Genomic DNA, 24,857 nt, shown 5'->3' with positions numbered 1-24,857 from the left:
GTGTCAGCCAGGTGGCTTAACAGTGAAGGCACTAATGACTTGAGTTTGATTTCTGGGATCTATGTGACGGAAGGGGAGAATCAACTCTCAAAAAGTTGACCTCTGACCTCCATATGCTCACTGTGCTACAGACATGGATGTGTGTTGCTTTTGGTCATGGTGTTTATCACAGCAACAGAGAGGCAAACTAAACCACCAATCATGGGGCTGTGAGGGTGGGTGAGCTCCCCTGTCTCTCCTGTCATTACAGCAGTCTAAGGGAGGGTGGTCAAAGTGGCCATGGATGTGGTCCCAGTCAATCTTCCTGTGGTGGACTGGATCACTACATGGTGAACACACAGGGGATGAAGAACTCTTCATGTCTTTCCAACATTTTCCAACAACATGGAAATCTCTGAGATGAGAAAAATGGAAACTTGGTGCAGAAGAGAATCATGGAAGGCTGGGGGTACCTAATCTACCCCCCACGCAGAGTGTTCCCTCTGCGGTCACAATGAAGCCGCATCTCATGGAGTTGGGGATGTTAGAAACAAGAGCCACCATGCCCGGCTTCTTGATGCTAACAGCTCCCCTTGGCATCATCCTTACTCTTTATTGCTATACTTTAGGCTCAGTATAAACCCATCTCTTAAGTTGGAAAAGGCAGAGATCATTCTAGAAGAAAATCACTTCAGTAAATTTCCTTTATTAAAAAAAAAAAGTCACATGGAAAAGACAATGACAGAGTTGACCTCAAGAGAATCTGGACACACAGGATTTATTTAAACAGCATTTCTCCAGGAGTAATTTCAGGCAGGGGTCAGAAGGATGTTAGCCACACCCAGAGGAATGCGGTGGGGAAGCTCCTAACCGGCCTGCCTGTGGCTTGATTACCAAGCTATTTAGAGAAGAATCAGTCAGCCAAACTAGGTCAAAATCTGCAGCCCAACGGGATACTGGTAGGAAGCCGGCAGGGACCTGCTGGGGCGGAGGAAGCTTCGTGAGCTCAGCTGTAGGTGTGTATTGAAGGCCAAGCCTTCTTAAATGTAGGAAGGGCTTGGGAAGGCACCTGGGCCTCTAGATCAAAGTGGTGGGACTTTGGGGCGCGGGCAGTGATTTCAAAAGGGCAAGTGGATGGAGCTCACGAACCACTTGGGTGAACAAAGCCATGCACTTGGCTTTGAATCACAAGTGGCTCCCAGAAACAGTGGCCTGAGGAGGTTTTGCCCTCTTCTCTGAGCTGCCCCCTGACTGGGGACAAGCAGCTGGGTGGTTCAATAGACTTCAGGGGGATTTGCCCCAATCAGACTGACACTGTGGCTGGGAAGAACTTGGGCTCTGGACAGCGTCCCACTCCCACCCCCACCTCCCAGCTCATTCCGACCCACCACACACCTCACAACGAAGCCATCCAAGGAAAGTGCCTGGGGACCACAGTATCTTTCCACACTGGCCCTGCAACTTCCCCCGCCTCAAACCGCTGACACATCAGCTTAGTGCCCATTATGATGCTGAAAATTCATTTATTTAGCCTGCTTGGGGTGAAGTCATGCAGCTCTAAGAGTGACTTTTAAAATAAAATCAAACCCTACTCCTGGTTCGAGGGGCAGCAGGAAGCCTTAAAATCATCAGCAGATAAACTCTGTACCCGTCACATTTTATTAGAAAACCGCCCAGTATATATAAATTTCAGAAAGAGTGGAAACCAGAATACATAGTGGTCACTCAACTCAAAGCCACATGCATACTGCGTCTGTCACATCTGTTTTCATGACAAGGGGCTGGGGAGATGGTCTAATCAGCCAAGTGCCAGCCATGCAAGCATCAGGACCTGAGTTCAGATCCTCAGGACCCACGTAGAAGTTGGGCATTGTGGTTTATATCAGTAATTCTAGTTTGGGGGGGGGGGGGGTGGGCATAGACAGACAGATTCTTATAGCTCACTGGCCAGACAGTCTAGTGAGAGACTGATGAAAAAATAGGTTGGAAGCAATAGAAGACACTTGACAATGAACTGCACCGCGTGCACGCGCACACACACGCACACGCACACGCACACACACACACAATTAAAAAGGTGACAAGCTGGCTTCCTAATTCTGTGTTTTCTCCACAGACTATGGAGTGGCATGCATTGTTGAGTGTGCTGAGATGTCAGTGGGCATCTTTCCCTTCCTATTAGGACCATCATAGTACTTACATTCCTCTGTTTCTTCATGGTCATGACTAAAAACCCCCAGTGGGGAGGGACTCACAAAAGCACTTCACGCAGTGATAAGTGACCCACAGATAATGTGCTTGGGACAGATACTTCACACAAAATCGGGTCAGGGTCTCAGCACCAGCTCTTTAGAGGCTGGAGGTGGCTGGCATGGCCGATGCTTCTGCCTCCTCTTTCTCGATGAAAAGGATGCTGCTCCTGCCTCTGCCTCAGAGTTCATTCTTTGTACAATGCTGACTCAGGGACATGGTGGATATGGGGGGGGGGGGCTTTTTCATACTTAGAATACAAGAGGAGCTGATATGTCTGATGTCAACTGAAACCTAGTCTACCTTTGAAAACATTTGCATTGAAAACGTAGTACTCCAGGGACTAAAGAAATAATTTGTTCAACTGTCTGAACTTCACCATTGGTTTACCTCTGTTCTTGTAGTGACTGGATGTCCTATTTTTTGAGCTAGTTATGAAGAGTGGACACATTGCACTAAGATAGAAGAATATATTTTTATTTTATTTTTTTGCCACAATATGGGGACCTCAAAGAAGCTTGAAGTTCATGGCACATATTAGTTCTACCAAAGTCTATGAGTTTTGGCTAGGGGAGTGTCTGCTCATGGCTTCCAAAACAAAACTCAAGAGTCAGTGAATCATGTAATTTATCCCCCAAATGATCTAATATAGAAAATGATTTAATTAGAGGAATTACATGAGAACATTCATTTATCAAGCTAACGTGGACTAGGGAGGGTTTGGCGTCTTGGTTCTTTCAGGCCCTGGTGTGTGTGCTTGGCATTTCGAGTTCCCAACTTCAAGAAAAGTTTGGGTTTGTCAAACTTTAGGTCCAGTCTGGCTCTAAGATGTTATACCATAAAGGACTCTTCACAGAGAACATTCTTATTGTCCTTGGTATTGTGCATCAAAGTAGACACAGATTAGCTACTGAGATAACCATGTCAATAGCATCAATCTTCTTGTGAAAACCTAGTGTCTTATTCCCATATTTCATAAAAGAAAGGCATGAAATAGTAGGAAGATGCTTACAGAGACAGATCTCTATGTACCATATTGAGGTGAAGGAGACCAGCATGGGCTGGTGCTTCCACAGCAAGCAGCTAGGTTAAAATAATTCCCTAATTTATCCAAGAGGATTAGATAAAACAGAAAAAAGACAGGACCTGAAGGGTTCTGAAAGGAGGAATCAAATTTTAAGGGGTGTGTGTGTGTGTGTGTGTGTGTGTGTGTGTGTGTGTTTGCAGTGGGCATGTGTGTTAGGAGAAGGGGCTGTCAACTTGCTGTACTGAGTATGGAACCCTGAGCCTTATGTGCATTAAGCAGGTGGTCTACTACCCAGCCACGACCTCCAGCTCCTCACTGGTGGATTCTAGGCACTAAGCCATACCCCCTACCCCCACGTCCACTGGTAGATTCTAGACCCTACCACTGATTTTCAACAACTTACCGCTAGCTAAGACATCATGGTGTTTACAGGCTCTTCAGGATGGTCCAATCAAATAGTCCACACTAGTTGATAACAGTGATCATTCTCATCACAGTGCTTTGCAGGGCCCTGAGGAGAGGTTTTCCTAAGAGTATTCAGATGAGTTGGGCATGGTGGTGCACACCTTCAATGTTGCACATCTTTAATCTTGGCAGAGACAGAGGCAGAGGCAGGCAGATTTCTGAGTTGGAGGACAGCCTGGTCTATAGAGTGAGTTCTAGGACAGCCAGGGCTATACAGAGAAACCCTGTCTTGAAAAAACAAACAACCACCACAACAAAAAGAATATTCTGGTGAGCTTTGCAGAGGATCAGCTCAAGACTCTCTTATGCTCAGTTGGCTGAGCCCAAGTCACTTTGGTCAAGTCTATACTAGTGAGGTCTTCAGAACTTGATTCTAGCCAATAACTCTAGTCATCACTCAACAGCTATTCAACACATTTACTATGCTTCTAAAGCAAAACTTCAGGAAAGGGGACATTTCTAGTTTGACTTTTCTAATCTTTCTAATCACGTTGTACATGTGGCTGAGAAACCATGAAGATGTTTATGTTCACGACTTTGTTTGGAAGGCAACAGGCAAGTGCTGGGACTCCACTCAGGGCAGGACTGTAACTGATCACAAGAACAGAATTCTTAGGGTGTGGGTCACAGCAGGAGGCCTCTGGAGGGAGCTGGGGGGTTTTAACGCTTCACTGACACCCACAGTATAAATTCTTCTCTTAAAACAACACAAGCCAATGACTTCAAACTGGATTTCTTTGTTTTTCATTCCAACACCCCCTTGACCTCTTCACTGTGGGGAAACATGCTCAGAAAAGCCAGCTGGGAGTACAGGAGAAGGCCACCCTCCCTAGCCTTTCAGAGACAAGGCTTAGATGTGAGTCTGTCTCAAGGATGTGACAATGTTGAGGCTTGATACCAGGAGGGCTGGCTGGGAGGTGGCCAGGTTCTGCGTGGTCAGTGATGAGAGGCTAAGGCAACGGTGATGTGTGCTCTCTGGGGCAGGGGGAGGGGGAGGGGGAGAGAGCGCGGTGTGTGAGAACTGAGGCCAGTAGAGCGCCAGTTTACTCAGCTCCAGCTTGGTGGACAAGAGGAGGCAGGACAGGAGCACTGGGGATGACAGGCCACAGACTGGGACAGCACCGTACCGGGGTCCAGAGAGGGGAGTAGATCAGCAGAGGAGGATGTGGTACATGTGAAAAGCATTCCTGAGCCTTAGGCAGATTCCTCAAACACAGCCAGCCACAGTCACAAGCCATTCTTTACCCACAACCAAGACCCTTGAGTCGGAGAGGGCCAGGGTGTCTCTCTCCTCTCTCCTCAGTCTTGAGATGCAACAATCCAACTGAGTGTTCTCTGCTGCCAAGCAGATCAGAATGAAGATCTGAGATGGTTTTAACAGGCCTCTGGTAAGAGATGGAAGGAGCTGCTCCTGTACTGAAAAACTTTTGGAATTCCCGTCCCCAGGCTCAAGGCTCAGGGAAGCAGTGATGCCTGGAGAGAGGAGGCATGCTGAGGTCCAAAGGGGGAGGGGGGCTGGGGCGACTGGAGAGGAAGTGCAGTAACCAGAGCCTTTGGGAGGCGGTTATTCTACACCAGGCCCTGCGGAGGGCTTCCCCTACATTCTGAATGGAATCCTTTTGGCCACATATGCTGGGAGGATTCTAAAGTCCTCTTGCGGAGGAGGGCAAAGGCTTAAGGCATCAAAGGTTGCAGCTGTAACAGATGGAGCCTTATCTGACCCACGCAACCTGGACCTGGATGTACAAAAGGGTTCTGAGACAGGCCACATTTGTGGCATGGAAGAACTGGCTCTCCCTTCTCAAAAGACGACACTGTGTAAATCCTGAACTTCGAAGGAGGGACAGAGGCCACAGGTGTGAAGGGTCCAGATGAGGTGTGGGCACACACAGCCAAGTGAGGTGTCTGTGCGAGGAAGTACCAAGATACAGGACTTCCTGTGTCCCCTGTCTCTCACTCTCTACCTTGACTCAGGTGACTTCCAGGGTGATTTCTCTTGGAGACACCTATGTGAACCATCACGGCTTCGCATCTTTATCTGAACCTGTAAGATGTGGCTGCAATTCTGCTGACACTGGACAGATGTTCATCTAGAGACTAATGCCCAGGACTGACCACGGGATCAGAAACAATCAGCAAAAGCCTGTAGAAAGCAGTGGAGGAGGGCTTGTGGGGGAGCTGGCTGCCAGGCTCACTTCAAAGGAGGGAGCTTCCTGAAACCCTGGACTTCTAGGAACACCCTTGAAGCGTGGTGTGGCTTTCTGTTTCCCGTAACCCACTCTAAATGCTTATTCAAGGATGGTTGACCTCAGACTCTCCTCTAATACATTCAGCCTCAACTTTGTTAAAGTGATAGCTAAGGCTGACTGTGTGGGAAAGCTCATTGCTGCAGGGGCCATAAGCCATAGATATCGTATTATCCCCTTTTTTGATCTTAACTGAAGATCAGGGTCACCCTTGCGAGTTGCCCTCAGGGTTCAGGCCCTCATATACAAAGCTAAGAGTTTTGCAAAAATAGTAATTCCTTTGCGTTCTCACAGGTAAGCACAGGAAAATGTCTTTCCTCGTAGCCATTTCCTAACGCTTACCTCTAGGCATGCAAGTTGTTGGGTCACTCAGAGCATTCCAGAAGATTGTCAGCTCTATATGCTACTGGTGCCCAGACAGACCAGGCAGAGGCAAACCTAAGTCCCAGCGCCGCCAGGGCCCTTAAGATCCTGTGTTTCAGGCTAGTTGTCCACATTGTGGTCCCCAAACTGCAGCATCATTAGAGTCAGAAAAGCAAAGTCCCAGGCTGTACACTGACCTGTGAATGGGGTGTGGAGAGGGGTTTGGACAGTATGCTTGCTCCTGCCGCATTTCCAACCTCCAGCCAGGGGTGAGGACTGTTTCTGGTTTGGTATTTTGTGCATTCAGGGAAGGACCCTGGCTCCTCTGGGCACTCTGATTTCCCTTCTCGTCAGGGAGTACACAGAGTGGGATGAAGTGCCTTCTAGGGTAGGCCCCTTTGTTATATCCACACCATCAGTTTGGTGGAGAAGTCTGAGAAAAAGTAAGTCTGGTCATCCCCATTGGGTGTGGTTGGGACAGTGATCGGCTTTCTAAGGTGCGTGTGCGTGTGCGCGCGTGTGTGTGTGTGTGTGTGTGTGTGTGTGTGTGCGTGCGTGTGTGTGTGTGTGTGTGTGTGTGTGCGTGCGTGTGTGTGTGTGTGTGTGTGTGTGTGTGTGTGTGTGTGTAGGTCAGATGTAGATGTCAGGTGCCCTTCTCAATTGCTTTCCATCTTATTGTCAGAGACAAGGAATTTTCCTGACCCTGGCGCTCACAGATTCAGCTAGACTGGCTGGCCAGCTAGCCCTGGAGACCTGTCTGCCTCCACTGCCCCAGCCCTGGGATTGCAGGAATGCAGATACCTTGGTTGGCTTTCTCATGTGGGCTCTGGGGTTTGAACTCAGGTCCTTGCGCTTGCATGGCAAGAACTTTAGAGACTCAGTCATCTCGCCAGCCTCCACTTCCCACATTCTCACCACTAATGACCGTAAGGCTGAATTTCCAGCAGCATCAAGGATGCCAATGGGCAACCTCTGTGACTCCGAGGACAGAGCTCACTCAGTCCAGTGCACTTTCTGGCCACGTGCCCGCTCCCCTCTGGGTCTGCAGCTCAAGGAAAAAAATGCAGGCTATGAAATGGAAATACTTTGGCACGCTATCTTGCAGTTGAAGCATATTTTACATTAGCTTGACTCTGCAGCTAAGCCAGCGTCTGCCTACCCCAGTAGTTTTGAACATGGCAATTCAAATCAAGTAGAACCAATGGAGAAGAATGTCCCTGGCTGGCTCTGAGCGCACATTTTTGATGGACGTGCTTTTGGCACTCAGCACACAGATTAGCACTGTGATTCTGAACAAAAAGCCCCAGCCATTTGGGTTCTGCCCAGGACACATCTTTGCCCTTTCTTTCCCTCTGGTACCTTCTGAGCCAGGCTTCACCACCACGCCAGACACTGACTGGGCACAGGGTGTCTCTGTTCCTACCTACACCAAGTCCCCAGGCCCCATGCCTAAGCCTGGGGGGACATCTGGACTCTCTTTTCTTGGACTTTCTGCTCAGCCTCCATCGTAGGTAGCAGGGGCTGAGAGAAATCTTGTTCTCTTCACAGCATCATGGCCACAATTCCTTAAAACCCCAGGCTTCCCACTGCAGAGACTAGGATGATAATTTCATGTTGTATGTTTTAGAGAGTTTTAAAAAGAAAAGCCCATGACGACGCGCCCCCCTCCCCCACCCATGAGCCCCGAGGCAACAGGAATGGGGTCACTTTCAGATGAACACTGTGTCTGTCTGTACGAGATGTGTGAATCACATCCTAAGCGTTTTAAGTCTTTTAACTGATGAAATGTGTACAGGAACAAGGCTCTAAAAAGGTGAGAGGTCATGAAGCCTGGCTTCTGTCCGTATCCTTAGTGATTCGAGGTATTTAACCTAATGGAGAGGAAACTCTGATGAGAAGACAGAGATATTGTCTGGCCCATGGGCAAGCCAGAGCAGGGAGAGCCTGAGTTGGGGCAGGAGTCCTCCTTGAAGTATCCATGGAAAAGACAAAAAAGGCAATTTTAAAAATCGGTGTGTCCGTCAGTCTGTCTGTCACTCCTCTGTTAAAGATATAGATAGACTTTGAGCGGTTTTGCTCTCTTGCTTTCCTAGGGAATGGAAGCAGCTAGCCCAAAGGTCAGACTTCACTCAAGAGAACCAAACCACAGCTGTTTCAAGTGTTACTGCAGTTCAGCTGTCCCTTATTCCAGAACTTTCTGACAAGATTTTGCCTCATTCTTGTGGGTTGGTTTGTTTTTTTCCAGTGCCTGGGGTGGAACCCAGGGTCTCCTGCATGCCAGGTAAGTGCTCCACCGCTGAGCAGAAGCTAGCTCTAGCCTGCTTTTTGCCCTTTTATTTTGAGATAAGATCTACCATGTCATCCAGGCTAGCACTGAATTCACTCTGTAGCTCAGGTAAGCCTTGGACTCAGGATCCCCCCTGCCTCAGTCTCTCAAGTAACTAGAACTGCAGGTTTGCAACACAAGGGAGGTTCAACTCTACTCTTAATTGCTTATACTTCCTAAGTAAAGAATTTCTGGATTCAAAAAGAAAAAAAAAAAACCACCAAAAAAACAAAAAGCCAACCTCAAGAGCCAGCATGAGTAATCTGACTTCCTTCCCCTTCCAGAGCGAAACAGCTCATTCATTTCTAGAATGTAAAATTCCAATCAGGTGAGATGCAGATAACAAAATGCTGTTGTTGGAGAGCTCAGGAGCCACAGAAGGGAAGAACATCCCAGCCAATGAGGGCCAAAGTGCACCGGGCCCGGTCCAGGGGTCTCACTGGGCCCAAGAGTGGAGGTAACCATGCCCAGTGGCTCTTACCACCTCGGATGGTGGGATAGGTAGGACTTGTACCAGCTCCCGGCTTGTCTGGCAGAAAGAGTCCATGGTGGATCAGCAGAACCTCCAGGTTGGTCAGGAGAGAAGTAACCGAAGCCAGGGCCTCTGGTAATGGCTAGAAACACTCTTCTCTTCCTATGTCCCGGTGTCCAGATGTGGATAAGCACACCCAACTAAGTGTGACAGCAGTAGATGCTGCCAAAGGACCCGAGAGGGCCAGAGCTTGCCCTCGGTGTTCCCTGTATTGTAGGAAGAGGGAGGAGGCCAGACAGTGAGATGGTGGGAAATCCTGTCAAAGCTGGGGTCCCCTCTGGAGGGGGGGGTGGGGCACCGGCTCCGGTGGGAACTGTCAGCGGAAGGTGGCTGCAGACAGGAAAGGAGTGTATCCGGGTCCTTACTCAGTTATGACTTGTCTGCTTGCGACAACGAAGAAAGAAGGGAAGGAGGCCTGTCCCTGGGAGATGTCCGTGGCCGGCCTTTTACTGGGGGCCCGCTGCTTCTGATAGGGCTCTAGACGATGTGAAGGTACTTCATCCTGGAAGCTAGTGCTGTTAGGATATGCTATGGAGGGGATTTCTATTCTTTACACAAGACTCTAGTTGCTTCTTCATCTCACACTCAGCCAGACCAGGTCCCTCGAGCTTTCTCTCATAATCACATTACACTTGGGTCTTGAAGTGATTTGAATCCAACCTTCTTTGTTATAAGCCTTTCATCTGTCCTGAAAGTAATTTAGCTACACCTTGACTTAACTTTAATGAATAATAAATAATAATAATAATGATTTCCCCTTTGCTGACATATCTCAGACTCAGAGGAAAGGGAAATAACCGTCTAGAGGCATCGGCGACATGTCTAGAGCAGCCCCCACCCTGTGAGGTAGCACTGGGTGACTTGTGTACTGGCTCAGGTTCTGGGTCACCACAACAGTGACCTAACAAGAGAATGCAGATGCAATGCAGCCTGGTTTCCACGCCCCAGACACTGAGAGAATGGGCAGAAATCCTCACCCACTGCAGACTTCCCGTTTAAGATGGCGGGCTAGGGGGCTGCTTCTCTGTAAGCAGGCAAGAGAGAAAGGGATAGTGAGAAAAAAAAATGGGCTTCATTCCAAAGACAGAAATGGGTGAAGGAAGAAAAAGATAGAAAAGAGGGTCCAGATGAACACAATGGGCTGTGCAGTTCCCTGGCTCTGAGGAGGAAAACTGAGGCCACTTCCAGAAGGGAAACCTAAGACAGCCCTATGTTCCGGACAAGCCCACACCCTCCGCAAACTGCAGACCCAGTTAAGAGTAGTTGTGAGATGATGATCCTCTGGTAGACCTGTCAGTAGATGAGAGATATCCTATTTTGTCAAAGTCTCGGGACTGAGTAAAGGCTCGGAGAGGCAGCTGTCGAGAGCAGACAGGCCAGACACTGACAAACTGAAGGGTGTAGGCCCATGGGACAGCCTCAGACTGGGAAGTGCATAGACTTTTAAATCTGTCTTTGTATCTTGAAGGGTTTAAGGATGCTGATGCTGCAGTAGTTTGTGGTCCCCTTGCTGAGTGGTACCCGGGACTGAATCTTCAAGAGCAATCATCTTGGAAAGAAGATCTCTCAACCAAGAAGACAGAGGCAAACCAACACACATAGAAACCACGGCACAGAGAGGCAAGAAATACAGAAGGGCTAGACAACACCACTCTTCCAAGACCGTAACTCAGCTACAGAGCACAAAGATACTGAAGTAAGTAAAATCCCAAATGATGATCTCCAGAGTGTTCTGGTAAAAATGGTCACTGGCCCAAGAGCCGGTCCAAGCAGAAGAATTTAACCCAGAACCCTGAGGAGAAAGTCATGGATGGAAGAAGTGTAGACATATGGAAAAAAGGTCATCAATGAAAGACCCCAAGGACCACCAGAAAAATTTACATCTCATGAGCGCTTTTGGCAAGTCAGTAGCCGGATATAAGATCATTAGCTTTACTAGCTAGCAATAACAAACTCACCAGGAAGGAATTGGGACAGGTCGGGGGTGTGGCCTCTTCAACCCCTTCAATACCTGCAGAAAACACCTACGAATAAAGCAGCCAGGGAGACAAAAGGCTGCCGCAATGAAAGCTTTAGGACATGAGTGAAAGACACAGGATGGAAAGCTCTCTCATGCTCACAGAGAGGTAATTACGGGGAAGTCAGTGTGGACTCATCCTCCCCTCACTCATCGAAGTGAGGGGCAGAGGTTTAGAACGGACCAGTTCTGGGTCCCTGGATCCTACCCATCCTGCAGACTCTTCTGCCCTCTCTGCCTCAGTCTGTCCCTCAGTGTCAGCGGCTGGATCCAGGCTTAGCACCTGCTGCTTGAAACACCAGCAATGTTGAGCTCCCCACTGGTTCAGGATTACCAGTGGCTGGAAGTGTCTTCAGGGCTCACATTCTTTGTGGGGTTCTCCTCTCTCTCTCTCTCTCTCTCTCTCTCTCTCTCTCTCTCTCTCTCTCTCTCTCTCTCCTGGGGCCAATGCCACCATGGGGGAGGAATGGGGAGGATGGGGTCACAGAGGGAATGTGTCTTTAAATGACTGCACCCTGGGCCCAGCCAGAGCCTTCAAAGGCCATGTTTGTGACCCTGTGAGCTCCCCGCTTCTCTCACAGGGCCCTGTACCCCCGCACCAAGCTCAACATACAGAGAAGAAGCAGTGCTCAGTGAGCCCTGCCAGTCACTGGGTAATGGCTCCATGGAATTCAAAACACAGTTTCTCCAATTCCCGTGTGGGAGATCACCAAAATGGGCAGAAGCAGCAAAATAGGAATTTTATGGGTGGAGTTGAAACAGTCCCTAGGAAAAAACGCAAATGTCCACAGGCACATGCCCAACCCCCAACAGCGGCTTCATCCAGTGGATGTAACATTTAATTTTTTTTGGAGGGGGGAAATGCAGTGAGGAGAAACACATTTTGGTGTAATCTTTCACTGATTTTTCTCTAAGTAGAGTCTTCACCCAAAAGATGTGTTTAAGTACTGGCAACTGCATTCACCCTCACTCATTTCCAGGCACTCTCCACTTCCTCTAGGCCTCACTATGTTTCCGGCTTCAGAGCACATACTCCAGTGGGGTGGCCACACCTGAGCATAGGTGTAGGGTCACTGGAGGTGAAGAGAGCGTGTCTGGGTAGAAAAGCAGAGGGTCAGTGCAGAACACATTCAATGTCTATGTTTCTTTCCCTCTTTTTCATTATAAACGGTCACAGGAGGTCATTTCGACACAGCATGTGATACCCTTTAAATACATCCCCTTCCTCACCATTCACTACCCTCTGGGCTTTGGTTTTTGAGACAGGGTTTTTGCTTATGTCGCTCAAGCTGACCTCAGACTCCTCACCCTCCTTTTCCAGGCTTCCAAGACCTAGGGTGACAGGCCGAGCTGCCTTCCCCGCCCTGTGAGGATTATGAATGATACCCTAAAATTATGCATCTCCAAGAATGGTTTGAAATCCTACCAGTTAGAAGAGGGAGCTTCAGTTAGACTCTCCAATGGGTCCCATTTCCGGGTGAGCACAGGTGTCTGGTCTTTGTTGAACAAGGTCTAATAGGAAGGGGCCAATAGTGTCTTTGGACCCAAGTGAGCAGCACACACAGGGCAGATGTGTCAGGGTGGGGCAGAGAGGCTGTACCATCCCCGCTGCTGCTCTCTGGTTATCAGCCGCAGAGTGGACACAGGTCAATGTGCCAGGCCTGTCACTGACCGAGTTCCCCAAGGGCTACCTGAAGCAGAGGCTGTGGCCACTGGGGGATCCTACACAGAGGCCTGTGCCATGCAGAGGTGTGTGTGTGTGTGTGTGTGTGTGTGTGTGTGGTGGGCATGGGTGAAGGTGTGGTTGGGGATACAGGGTGTCCACTGCTTCCCCAGTAGTAATCCTTATCTCCTGTGGGATAGGGCATGAAGCCCTCCTGTTCTCCACAGTGAGGACACTGACCTGATGGAAGCTGAGTGTAGTCCTGCTGCCCTGTGGGGAGGTTTCTGCTCTCTTAGGGGCAGCACAACTGTTCAACTCAGCCATTCTACCTCAAGTCCAAGAAGCAATCGAGTAGCCATTTCCCCTCCCAGCTGGAAGGAAGTAACTGTTTCTTCAAACTCCTCTCCTCTCCCATCAACACAGAATCCTTTTGTGACCCAGATGTGTGCCCCACTCCCCAAGTCAAGGGAACTGTGGACATCAGCTGGACTCTTCCCTTTCCATCCTGACACCGTTCACCTGGAGAGAGCAGGGGATGGCTCGGCCCCCAATCGGCCCTTATTTCAGATTCTAGTCAAAAGTCCAAGGTTGTCTTTTCTGTGTTTCTGATCCACGGGGGATCCACTGGGGTTCCTCTGTCCCTTCTCTGGGTCTAAGGAGACACCCTTAGGTCTGGGGACAGCACAGAGGCTCCACACTCTCTATGGATGCACCACCAGCCTCCAGAAACCTCCACCGATACTGTTGGGGAGCTACCAAGCCAGCCTTGGGAGATTTCAGGGGAGCTTGACCGCCATTCACATGATGGATCAATTCACTGGTCATGGGTGATCCCTGTTTCTGGGTCCCTCTCTTAGAGGTGGGGATGAAAGTCTCAACCTCTAAAGCTGTATGGGTCCTTCAGGAGACCAGAACCCATACTCCAGCTCCCTGTAGAGGCAGTTGTATCAGTCAGTCAGTTGTGACAAAGGACACTGATCACAGGCGTGTCCTACGATAAGGGGAGCAAATGCTACCTACGTGCACTCCACCTCACCACCCTGCAGGGAGGGGGGCCTCCTGCTGCCCACCTGGAGGGCCTTCTGGGAAAGGAAACTCCCACCCAAGCCAGTGGACAAATCTCTCGAAGGCACAGGGCCACCCCTGCCATATTATCTAAGTCAGCAGAGTGAATCGCACTCACTGGAGGGGGAACAGGCCCAGTGTTTCTCTGTCCTTGGCATGTCTCTTGGTCATTGACACATGATGGACTCATGATTGAGGTTTGATTAGCTGCTAAAAACTCCTAAGACCTATGCATAGTGGTGCATGCCTTTAATCTCAGCACTCACAGCATTCTGAAGGCAGGGGCAGGATGATCTTTGTGAGCTAAAGGCTCTCAAACATCACCACCACCACCATCACCACCACCACCACCACCACTACCACCAAAACACCCAAGAGTTTCAATTATCTGTTTTCTCACATAGTTGACACTAGTAGAAAAATTGCAAAGTCAGGGTAGGTTCCTGTACAGCTTCCACCCAGACAGGATGACAAGCTAACACTTTACAAATGTTTGCATATTTCTCAAAAGGAAGAACATTAGCACATCCAACTATAGACTCCAGTTGATTTCAGCAAAGTTTTTCACCAATGTGGCTTTTCTGTGCCAGGACCCACTCAGGGTGGCACATTACGTTTGAGGCTATGATGTACAGGAAAGCTCGCTGCTCCAAAAATCAGGCCCAGCCAGAGCAGGGAGCTGCCAGGAGCCAAACACAGGAGACCCCCCACCCCCAAGATGAACAGATTAGAGTTCACCAGGGAAGCCCTGACTACTTATTGTCCTTTGAAATTTACCCTCTAACTACACCCACAGGACTTAGATACCCACAGAGTCCCTATAAGATTCCATATCATCTGATTCTTTGGTAGATTACTTAAACAAAAACCTCATTGTCACCTGGAGAAGTCAGTGGAGACAAAGGCCACAGCCCTTAGATACTGTCATTTAATTGAAAGGATTGGCTGCTAGAAGAGTATCATTTATTTACTGGATTCCAGAAGTGTCTCCAAACTCGACAGCAAAGGCCTCACATCCAAGTTGCTGTTGTGTTTCACGCTAGGGAGCCCTGACGTTCACCCAGACCAAGTTTCCTCACCCCGGTGGGCACCTAAGCCCCAGGTCCATCCCCAAGTCTCCAGCGTACCACAAGGCCTGGCAGAGGTGGGCAGCTCAGGCTACCCGTAGTCTATCTCTGACTAGCCTGGGCTGTGGGGGTCACCGTAGGAGCCCCCTCTTTCTCTGAGCTCCAGCAGCCAATTAGTGGCCATGCAGGAGGAAACACCTCTCGTCAAGACTGCTTGGTTCTCAAGGCGAGGCAGCTCATGGAGGTGCTAAACTCACCTGACACTGGTCATGGAGCCCTAGCCAACAGCCTGAGCCGTAAAGAGCCAGAGGTGGGTTTCAAAGCATTTCCTAGAACTCTCCGGTCGTAGACACCCTTTGACAACCCCCAGTTGCTGCTTTCCCAGCAATGGCTTCCTCCCCGTGCGTCATCGCTTTGTGGGAAGGGAGCCAGGCTCTGTACTGACTTCCCCTCACTGAGCACTCATGCTCCCCCCGCCCCCAGACCTACAACTGCAGCCCTTTCGAGGTTTTTTTTTTTTTTTTCCCATCAAAATCTTTGTTTTTCTGTTCTGGAACTTTGCCCTTGAGTTTCACATTTTCTCCCTTTCTAGTTCTATTTCCCCAGACAGGGCTGGAGCCCTTTTCGGACCATGCTCTATCTTTTGCTCACATTTCCTACTCTTCTCTAAGCACGTGTGCTGCTGGAGGAGATCTAAGTTCTCGGAGAAGGTGACTTCCAAGGCTCCAGAGGGCTGGAAATGCTCGTGGCTCCATTCTACCAAGAGAGAGCTCTCCCAGTGACTTCCTCTTCTTAGGGGCCCAGGTTTCACACAAAGGGATCAAAGCCTCAGGGAAGTGGGAACACATTGTCCTTCTCAGTCTCCAGACTGGCCAGCTCCCTTCACAGTCCTATGAAGTGGACACTATTCCCCAAGTCCCTGTGACTCAAACATGCATGGAGCCTGGGAGTGCCCACAGTAGGCTGCGGCTGCTCATCCAGGTGGGGTCATTACCCAGGCAGCCTGCCTTGGAGGATTCTGGGATGGGAACCCCTTTATGACTCAAGCCTTGCTCTCAGGATGGGCATTTGGGTGTGTACTAGTTTTTCTGGCCTTGTATTCACATTTGGGAGCCTTCAGAAATGCCTGTGTGGATGACAGGAAGTGGTCCTGAGCTGCAAAGGCGAATGTCTGGGGCCACACTGGGCCCTAAGCTTCTTTTTCCTTCTGTGCTCTTGGTCTCCAGAGGAGCAAAGGGAGACCCCCCACCCCCACTTCCCAGAAGTCAGTGTTTGAGCTTTACTGGTTGCCCAAGGTCAAGACCAAGGAAAGCTCCCACATGAGAAGACCCAAAGATAAGCCTCAGAAGCATCCTCACTATTGACTTAGGAACCCAGGAGGCTGGGTGTGGTGGTGAGGTGCCTGGCTCCCATACTCTTAGCCATTTACAAAAGAAAGATCCCAGGCATGCTATTTGTACTTTGGGCCTCTTCCCCCCCCTCCCCCCGCACCTGCAATATGGGCAGGAGAGTTACCCACGTGGAGGTTATTTTCCTGGAGGCTTTGATGTACTCACGTACACAAATTGGTATACAAGGAGCATTCATTAAATAATTACCCATTCTCTTCACTAACTATTCTCAGCTGCTTGGGCCCAAAGCACAACAAGATACAACCGGTGGTCCTATTTAGTGAACTGACACACCCCAGGAAGATTCCGGATACCAAAAACAATGGAGCAGGATCACACAGTCATGCAAACCAAGGGGGGAGGAACAGAGCTCCCGCACGAGTAAGAATTTCACGCACGGCATTTAGGATCAAGGAATTGTGTCACAGGTACGAGCTGTGGAAAAGCCAGTGGTCCAGCAGAAGCTGGGAAGTTGATCAACGCATTGTTGACCATAACTAATTACACGCTGTTTCAGGCACACAGATTCACATGACTGTGGGAAAGCCATCACAGTGTCCGCCTACTGTATTTGCACATTTAGAATCGAAAGTCCAGAGAATGAAACAAGTATGCACAAGACCTCAGATGCTGTCCCTCAGCTCATGTGAACAGACCAGGATCCCCAAAGTTTTCTATGTCTTGAGAATGCAGGGTTCCAGGAAGCGCCTCAGAATGTCCTGCTGGAAGGTCTGAGATGGGGGGTCAGGGATCTGAATTTTTGGAAAGCCTTTCTAGGCAATTTGGCTTCGATGAGACATATGTATTCTTGGTCAAATCCAAGGGTAGGAGGGCCAAAGACACAGAGGCGGGTTTGTAGGAGGGAAAAGGACATGTGAAGGCACTGAGCTGTACTGTCTATGCAGGGAACATGGCCTCGGTGACAAGCTGCAGATATTCTGAGACGTGTGCAAGCAAACCCAGGCTTGGAGTCATGAATGAGGGCAGAGCTGTGTAAATGCCTCTCCATAGCAAGCCCTTTTCATGGGTTTTAAAAATAACACCAGTAAGGTCTTCACCTCAGGAGTGAAGACATTGGTAGCTGGGCAGTGGCTCCGGGGCCAGGGCCGTGGGAGTCAGCACACTGCCTGGCACTTTCTAGGAACTTGGGTGTAAGTGTCCTATGGATCCTGGCCAAGTGGGAGTCACGCATGAGGGCCCACAGGTAATGGCTGTTCTAACATTTAGGGCTTGCTCTTAAGTCAGGACTTAGGACTGGGGCAGGAAGGAGACAGACTCAAGCTCTAAGACCTCTCAGGACTCGCTGGCCAAAGTCTGGTCAGAGCTTTCTCTTTCTCCTCATGCTGGGCCCTGGATCCCAGCGTAGCAGAAAGCAACTCTTTGGTGGGACCAGTTCCCACGTACTGCAAGCCAGAGATTCACTGATGGTTTCAGCTGGGTGAGGGAAGGGAAAGGAGGCAGGAGTAGACTTCCTTCCCCAGGGTGTGCTGGCTCCAGACAGAGCGCACTGGTGTCCCGAACCCCTATCTAGGGACTGGGTGCTACACAGACAGGACACCTGGCCTGGACTCTCAGTTTTCATGCCTCCTTTAAATACCACTCCCCATGGGGAGACCCTCCACACGGGTGTCACCAGGACCCAGTTCTGTAAAGATTGGCTAGATAATGTGGAAGCTCCCAGTGCTTCCTCGAGTCTAAAGGCAATTCTGGCAGGCCTGCCTTGGTCATGGAAAGAGCAACCGGTGTATAAACTGATCACAGATGCCTTGGACCACAGGCCTCCCTCTGGCCTGTAGCTCTTGAGGGCCTACTCAAGATTTGGGAGAAACCGCGGTTTCTAGCCCATTGTTCCTAACAACGTTAAAGGAGGAGATTGTCTCCTCCTTGCTCCGCCCTCCCCAGAGTCTCATATTTAAGCGAGAAGCTCTCTGCCCACCGCAGTGCCTGGACACCACCGCTGAGTTTCTGGAAACTCTTCGCTCCCAACCCCCTTCATCCGTGCGCCTCATGGCCTAGTGACAGACATTCCTCCCTTGCTGCTAAGGCCAAAAGCTTGGCAGCAAACAGTGCCCGCGGCTACGTTTTAATTATTAGCTCCCGAGAGGAGGGCCGACGCCTGCATTGCACGAGATGTGCGGCTGGCGGACACAATAGCACACACCTACACGCGCACGCACACTCAGGTGGGCTCGGCGTGCCAGTCTCCCACGAGGCTTCGCGAGCGTCCTAACCCCTCGCAGGCGCGGGACTCCAAACGCATGGAGTTTCGAGGTGTACTTACCGCCAAGACGCTCTGAGCCAGGAGCCCCACTGTCACAGTCGCCAGCAGCAGCCACCTACACCGGAGAGGGAGGAGGGAGGGTGGGAGGGCGACATGAACGTGCGGGCCCCAACTTGTCAACTCCTCAAAGTTACATGCAAGGCCCCCCTGCACCCAGGAGACTAGGCAGAATGTGACTTACCCTCGCAGGGCAGGGCCAGACGCTGCGAACTTCACTCGGTCCATGATCCCAGTCTCACAGCTCTAAGGCTCGGCTCGGTCCCCTCCTAACCTGGAGGCAAAAGACAAAGCAGGTTATCAAGGGTTGCAGCGGTGCGGTCCCCTCCGTTTCCTTGCGGGGTGACCAAAGTTCCGTCCCATCAAGAAACAGAAAAAGGGGGACTCGTCTCCGTAGGCCCTGGCTGGAGTCGCTTAGCCCATGCAGCGCGATCCCCATTCCTCCATCTCCTTCCCATTCCGATCCAAGGGAGCGCGCGGCCTCTGCCAGCCCGCAGCGCTCCAAGTCCGAGACTTGAGGCCTGCCTGGGTCTAGGCGCCTCCCGGGGGTCGCTCTCACCTAAGGGTCCTGCGTCAGGAGCTGCTGCCCGCGCGCATGGGCCCCTGCAGAAGCGCTGGCCCGCGGCACACCAGCGGCCAGGCCCTCCCGGCTCTGCTTCGTGGGTGCCGGCCTCCCGGCCCCAGCGTCCCTGGCCAGTGCTTGGCCGAGATTAGTGAGCCAAGGGACTAAGGGGACCCGGGCGCGGGAGGAGCTGGGTGAGGAGTGCAGAGCCCTGGCGTTCCCACTCTCAGCGACACCAAGTCCCGAGCTGCGCGCAGCCTCCGCCTCTTACCCGCGCCGCAGGGTCCTCCCCTTGGAGACGCCGCCCGCGCACCGCCGAGGGGAGGGGGCAGCGCCAACAAATTGGGGAGCTCCTCCGGCCGCGCGCTCAGGTCTCTGCTCAGAGCCGCCGCACCCGGGACGGTGTGCAGGGCTCACACCCGGGCCCTCCGAGACTGAGCTGCTCCCCGCAGCCCCCGGGAGCCGGGCTGCAGTTCCCTGCCGTCCCCGTTGGTCCCCCGCCGCCCCGGGCGCGCCACCATGGGGCCCCGGTTCAGCGTCTGGCTTCTCCTGCTGCTCGTCGCCCTTCTGCTCCACGAGGAGCGCAGCCGGGCCGCTGCGAAGGTGAGTCCCTTGCGGGCTTCGCTCCTCAGCCTCCCGCCCTGCACCCGCGGCGCCCCGCGAGGCCTCTTTGTCCCGCGCCCGGCGCGGACAACCCACCCGGCCCTCGAGGGTGTCCCGGGTGGCACGGCCAGGTGCAATCTTCCTGCGGGTCTCCGCTCATGGTCCCTGTGGGCTGCGATCGCGCATCCATTACGGAACCTCCTTTGTTACGGGCTGGGTACCGGAGAGTTAGGACTGAAGCTTAGAGCGCACCCGCGGTGGGGTGAGGGTGCCGGGGAGCCAGGGAGATTTGAACCCTCATCGCCGAGGCGCTCAGCAGCGGGGCGCGCGAGTGGGTCTGGGCTGGAAGGGTGGGCACGCACACCCCACGCCGCTCAGAGTCCCACACACATGTGCAGGGGGAATCGCTTTGGGCGTGTTTCTGGTTGTTTGGAAGACTCTGATGGTTGAGGCCGAGCAGCTCTGGGCCGTTTGCCTGGAAACATCTGTATTTTTTGCTTTCCCACGGCTTTTGTGTAGCCTACAGCACGCTTGAGGACAGACGCGGGCTCTTCTACGCATCCTAAAAGTCACTGCCTCGACTCTTTCCTTTTATGAGTGTGTGCCTGAAAATTATAACCACATTTAGACTTGAGTGTGAAACCAAAGAGAAACTCCATCGCATTGTTCCCTGCGCAAATTGTTTTTTTTAGTTTTTGTTTCCTCTGGGGCTGTGCTTGGCCGGGAGGGCGCTGGGAGATGTTTGCAGGAGCCAGACTTCCAGCGCTGGAGGAGCCCGGCCAGACTTTCTGCTTTCGCCTCTAGAGAATACACTTCAGCTGCTGCTGTGACAGCCATACAGGCCCAAAGGCCACAAGGTGTGGCCTCTCAACAGTTTGCCTTCCCCTTCAAATGCCTAACAATGATGTTTGCTACTTACGGGCACTTCCAATTTAAAACACAAACAAACAAACAAACAAAAAACCCGAAACAAAACCTGTTTAATTCTGCATTCTTTTTTCCTTTTAAGAATTTCACCTCTTTTGTGCAGGACCGATACTGATCAACTCTACTATAAATTATTAACTGTTACATACTAGAATAAACTGGTAATATGTACTCAGGTTTCTTAATTGAGTTTTGCCTCCCTGGTGGCAGCTTCTGCATTGGTTACTGAAGAAGGATGATTATATCAGCAGCCAACTTCAGAGAGTTCCCTCTGGGTCCAGGTCTCTCCCTTCACCACAGGTGGTTGTTTAACTACCCTTTTCTTGCGGTGGTGAGGGTAGTTTCTCAAAAGAACAGGCTTGCTGGGTCGGGCCTATAGTTGGTACAGGCCTATAGTTCTCGCTACCTGGAGACTGAGGCAGGAGGATCAAGGCCAGTTCAAGGCCAGCCTGGGCTACAGAGTGAGTTTAAGGCTAGCCCAGGCATATTCTTAAGACCCTCCCTAAAAAGAAAAAGTAAAAAGAGGCCTATGGATGTAGCTCCAGGGTGAAGTGCTTGCCTAGCATGTGACCTGGGTTTAGACCCCAACGTGGAAAATATTGACCAAAAGACTTAGTGCTACTAAGAGGACCAGGTTAGGTCACTGTAATGGAAAAGCATGAGCCACTGTTTAGATTTAGATTTTTCTGGATGATAGTGTTAGCAAAGCTAACTGTAAGAGCTAACTTTTCAAAGACTGAGAACTTTAAAAAGAATGAGTCAGCCACACACACTCCTGATGTCACTTGAAAAATCAAACGAACTAATGCTGAGGTTTGAGACTGTTTTACTTCCTATTAATTGTTCTACATGACCAGGTACATTCCTGACCACTCTGCACTGTTCCTCAAGCTGTCTTGAAGTATCTGAAGCAATCTGGCCTGTGGGCACCCTAAGACATGACCTTGATATGGTATTTGTCTTGAATTAGAAAACCTGTTAGTGTGATTAATGTGTTAATGACTTTTGAGTGTATGTATAGGAAGATCCATTAAAAACGCTAATTTAGAAATCATTGTCCTTTTCATGCTGTAACAGTTTTGCTCTGCTCCTTCTAAACCTAGCTGTTAGAGCTACCACAGCAACAAAGTAGCTTCCATTGTATTTATCCAAGTCAAATATTCTCTAAGCACACCATTTAGATGGTAAGATGCTACAGGTCTGCCTGGCGATGGACCCAGGGTCATGTACTTGCTAGGCAAGCACTCTATATGGATGCCTGCCTGTCCAGTTACTCTTCTGGGTCTGAGATGTGAACTTTCCCCTAAGTGTGGCCATGCCTGTCCAGCAGTCTTGCTGTCTCCTGACTATTAGTCATTTCTCCAGGGACTGAATGACCAAAGAACTCAAACGAAGGGTGATTTTATTCCCATGCCAGTATGAGTGATTCTCCTTAACCTTGGCTTTAGATGAGAAGGCTGGTTTCCTATGTAAGCCCCAACAGGGCACATGGTGTGTGTGTGTGTGTGTGTGTGTGTGTGTGTGTGTGTGTGTGTGTGTGCGCGCGTGCGCGCGCGAACTGGTGAGGACAGTTTGTAGTCCTCTTGCTCTTTTATAAGGAACAATACTGGAAAAGGGCAAGAGCCTCTGAAACCAGCCAGAGGTCTGTGCATTAACAATGTGTGTGCCAGACTGGGCTCCACCAGAGGTATTGATCAACACTTTGAGTTACTGAGTGTGAGTGTATTCAGGGATAAGGGGTTTGTGTTTGCTTTTATTAAACTGATGAATTAGGGTGCTTTTGAACCTTATGCCTCAGTTTCCCTTGCAGTCACTCTTGTCCCCTCTTTATATGGACTCTTTTGGTCTTCCTTTATTCCACAAATGCACTTAGGACACCCACTTCCTGTCCTGTCCCAGGCAGGCGCTGGCCACAGGGCAGGTCCCAGGAGAAAGCATGCAGTCCTGAGGACACAGACTGAGAAATACTGAGGCACAGACAGTGTCACAACCAAGGGAACCCAAGGACGTAGAAGACCTTAGTCCAGCTTTGGGGAGATAGGGGAAACTTCTGGGAGGACGTTATTCTGAAACCTGTGGAAGTCATGGGGGTTTAGAATAGAAGCGTTGGCTGTTGGGACACTGCCCGTAGCAGAAATCAGGACGGCATTTCCTGGTATCTTTTAGTCTTAAGGGTCTTTGCATTCCACAGCGACCTTGAAATCTCTCCTTGGAGATACCAGGAACCTTTGTTTCTGGGATTAGCTGTTGGAGTGGCTGACCTTTGGTCTTTCAGAGCCTGAGGAGTAAAAGGCCAAGGTGTAAGCCATCAGAGATAAGGGGTGCCCAGCCCAGCCAGTGACCTGTCCCTTCTCTCCAGGTGGGAGTGGGGGGAGGTTGGAAAATTAAGCATGGATGGCCTACCCAAGGCAGGAGTGCCCGTGGGAACTGATCCCGAAACCGTACGTGGATTTGTTTGGTCAAGGGCAGGAGGGACCTCACGAATCCCACATTATTCATTAACAGGAGTGGGCATATTCCTGAGAATGGGGGGAGGGTCTAACAGGCCGGGTTATTCAGTGAAGAGCTGGTAAAGATTTTCCAGACAATGGAACCCAGGAGTCACGCAGGACCACAGAGCCTTGGAGATAAGGGGAGGGCTCCGAGAAGCGACTCTGCACGCATCTCTGTTAGGATGAATGGTACAATGTTTGTCCACAACTGAACAGCATTGAACAATGATTGTTCCCAATGCTGGAAACAGATTAACCTCATTAAAGTGTCTCTCAGGCGGGGTTGGCATTTGGAACTCGGGATAAAGTAAGCAAGAACAACAATAGAATGCCTAACATAGTATCTTGGCGCATTGTTCTTCCTGACCAGCAAATATGTCAGCCACAGAACAATACCAAGGACGATGTCTGCCATTGTCAAGCACACAATGAAGGGGTCAGAAATCAGAACTGGGTCACTGGGAATGTCTTCTGAGGTTTTAACTCTAGGATTCCTTTGGGGTTAATGTTTGATAGTCTATTACTCAGGGGCCTGGGTCTACCCTGTGCTCTCTGCCATTGTTCTCCTGGCTGGGTCCTGGAGTGCAGGGTCACCTTCCTGCTCTTTGCTTCCTGTCCCAAGCCCACTGGGCATGCCTCTGGAGTAGGCCTCTGCTGTCTTTTCTTCTCAGCTCTCTACCCGAGGACTGCTCCCTGCATTCTCCATCACCCCTGCCCAGGGCCTTGAGTTTGCAGCCCATAGGATGACGCCTCACCCTAGCTGTCCCCCCATTTGATTTTGACCTTCAAGTGTGTGCAGAGCTGAACTTGTCAGATTTTACCCATGCGGGCTGGCCTTCTGATACCCCACCCCCAATTTGGTTATTTCCTAATAACTGCGGTGACACCTGGCTCTGAGGCCGTGCCCTTCTCTCTAGCCCCTCCTGCTCCTGGCAGGATTGCCACCCACCCTTGTTGCTCCCCTCCCTTCCAGCGCTTGCTCTCTAACACATTCTTTCTACAGCGTGGGGCTGGTGCTCTTCTCTCATAACCACACACGTCTCTTTTGGTGTGGCGTCAGCTGGTCCACTTGGCTGTGCAGCCCTGCTTGGTATGGGTGCATGGCATGCACAGGCATCGTCATCCTCACTACCTGACATCATGCCGCTCTCAGGAAGATCCTATCTCTCTGTCCGCAGGAGCCGATTTATTTCTGATGCTCCCACACCTGCAGCTGGCTCTGTCTTCCCTTAGCCTCTCCGTTCTTCAGCATCCCTTACTGCAATCTCCCCTAGAGTCAGGGTGTGGTGTAGGATCTGAAAGTCCATCACAATGAGAGCTGCTGCTGACAGTGTCCTCTTCGAGCCCCTCATCCCGGTATATAAGGTGAGGATAATCACCAGGGCCGCGGAGGCCTGCCTATGGCAGGGAAGCTGTGTGCATGAGGTAAGCAGACGCAGGGGAGGGCAGGCCGCTCTCTCGGCCACGTAGGTATGGCATCATCTTGGGGAGTTTGGTTCTGACATCCCTGCCAATTATAAGATGCCTAAGGACACATCTTTTTAAAGCACCTTGGCTACGTTTGGGAGAGAGCCTGACACATAGGCGGAGGCATGAGTTAATCA

General features: G+C 50.7%; 2 protein-coding genes across 4 annotated transcripts in view; one reads left to right on the top strand and one right to left on the bottom strand.

Moving 5' to 3' along the window:
* The window catches only part of Col4a2 (collagen type IV alpha 2 chain), a 142,863-nt gene extending 123,252 nt beyond the window's left edge, over positions 1 to 19,611 (bottom strand). The window contains exons 1-3 of one of the 2 annotated variants that reach the window (XM_052751637.1): positions 19,503 to 19,611; positions 18,854 to 18,943; positions 18,673 to 18,727 (exon numbers count right to left, since the gene is read on the bottom strand). In XM_052751637.1, coding sequence (XP_052607597.1) covers positions 18,673 to 18,727; positions 18,854 to 18,897 — 99 coding nt within the window. In that variant the 5' untranslated portion in view covers positions 18,898 to 18,943; positions 19,503 to 19,611. The other variant, XM_052751636.1, reaches the window with a different exon arrangement.
* Positions 19,612 to 19,725: 114 nt separating this feature from the next.
* Col4a1 (collagen type IV alpha 1 chain) overlaps positions 19,726 to 24,857 on the top strand; it is a 123,928-nt gene continuing 118,796 nt past the window's right edge. For both annotated transcript variants that reach the window (XR_008221367.1, XM_052751638.1), the window contains exon 1: positions 19,726 to 19,834. Coding sequence is in view for 1 of the 2 variants with exons in the window: in XM_052751638.1 (XP_052607598.1) it covers positions 19,751 to 19,834 (84 nt within the window). In the remaining variant the exon portion in view is untranslated. The remainder of the gene's footprint in view (positions 19,835 to 24,857) is intronic.

This window comes from Peromyscus californicus, unplaced genomic scaffold (assembly GCF_007827085.1).
Source record: "Peromyscus californicus insignis strain IS unplaced genomic scaffold, ASM782708v3 Scaffold_23__1_contigs__length_62951481, whole genome shotgun sequence".
NCBI classification, from domain to species: Eukaryota; Metazoa; Chordata; class Mammalia; order Rodentia; family Cricetidae; genus Peromyscus; species Peromyscus californicus.
Note: the sequence above shows the minus strand (reverse complement) of the source record. Positions and strands in the feature narration are given on the sequence as shown.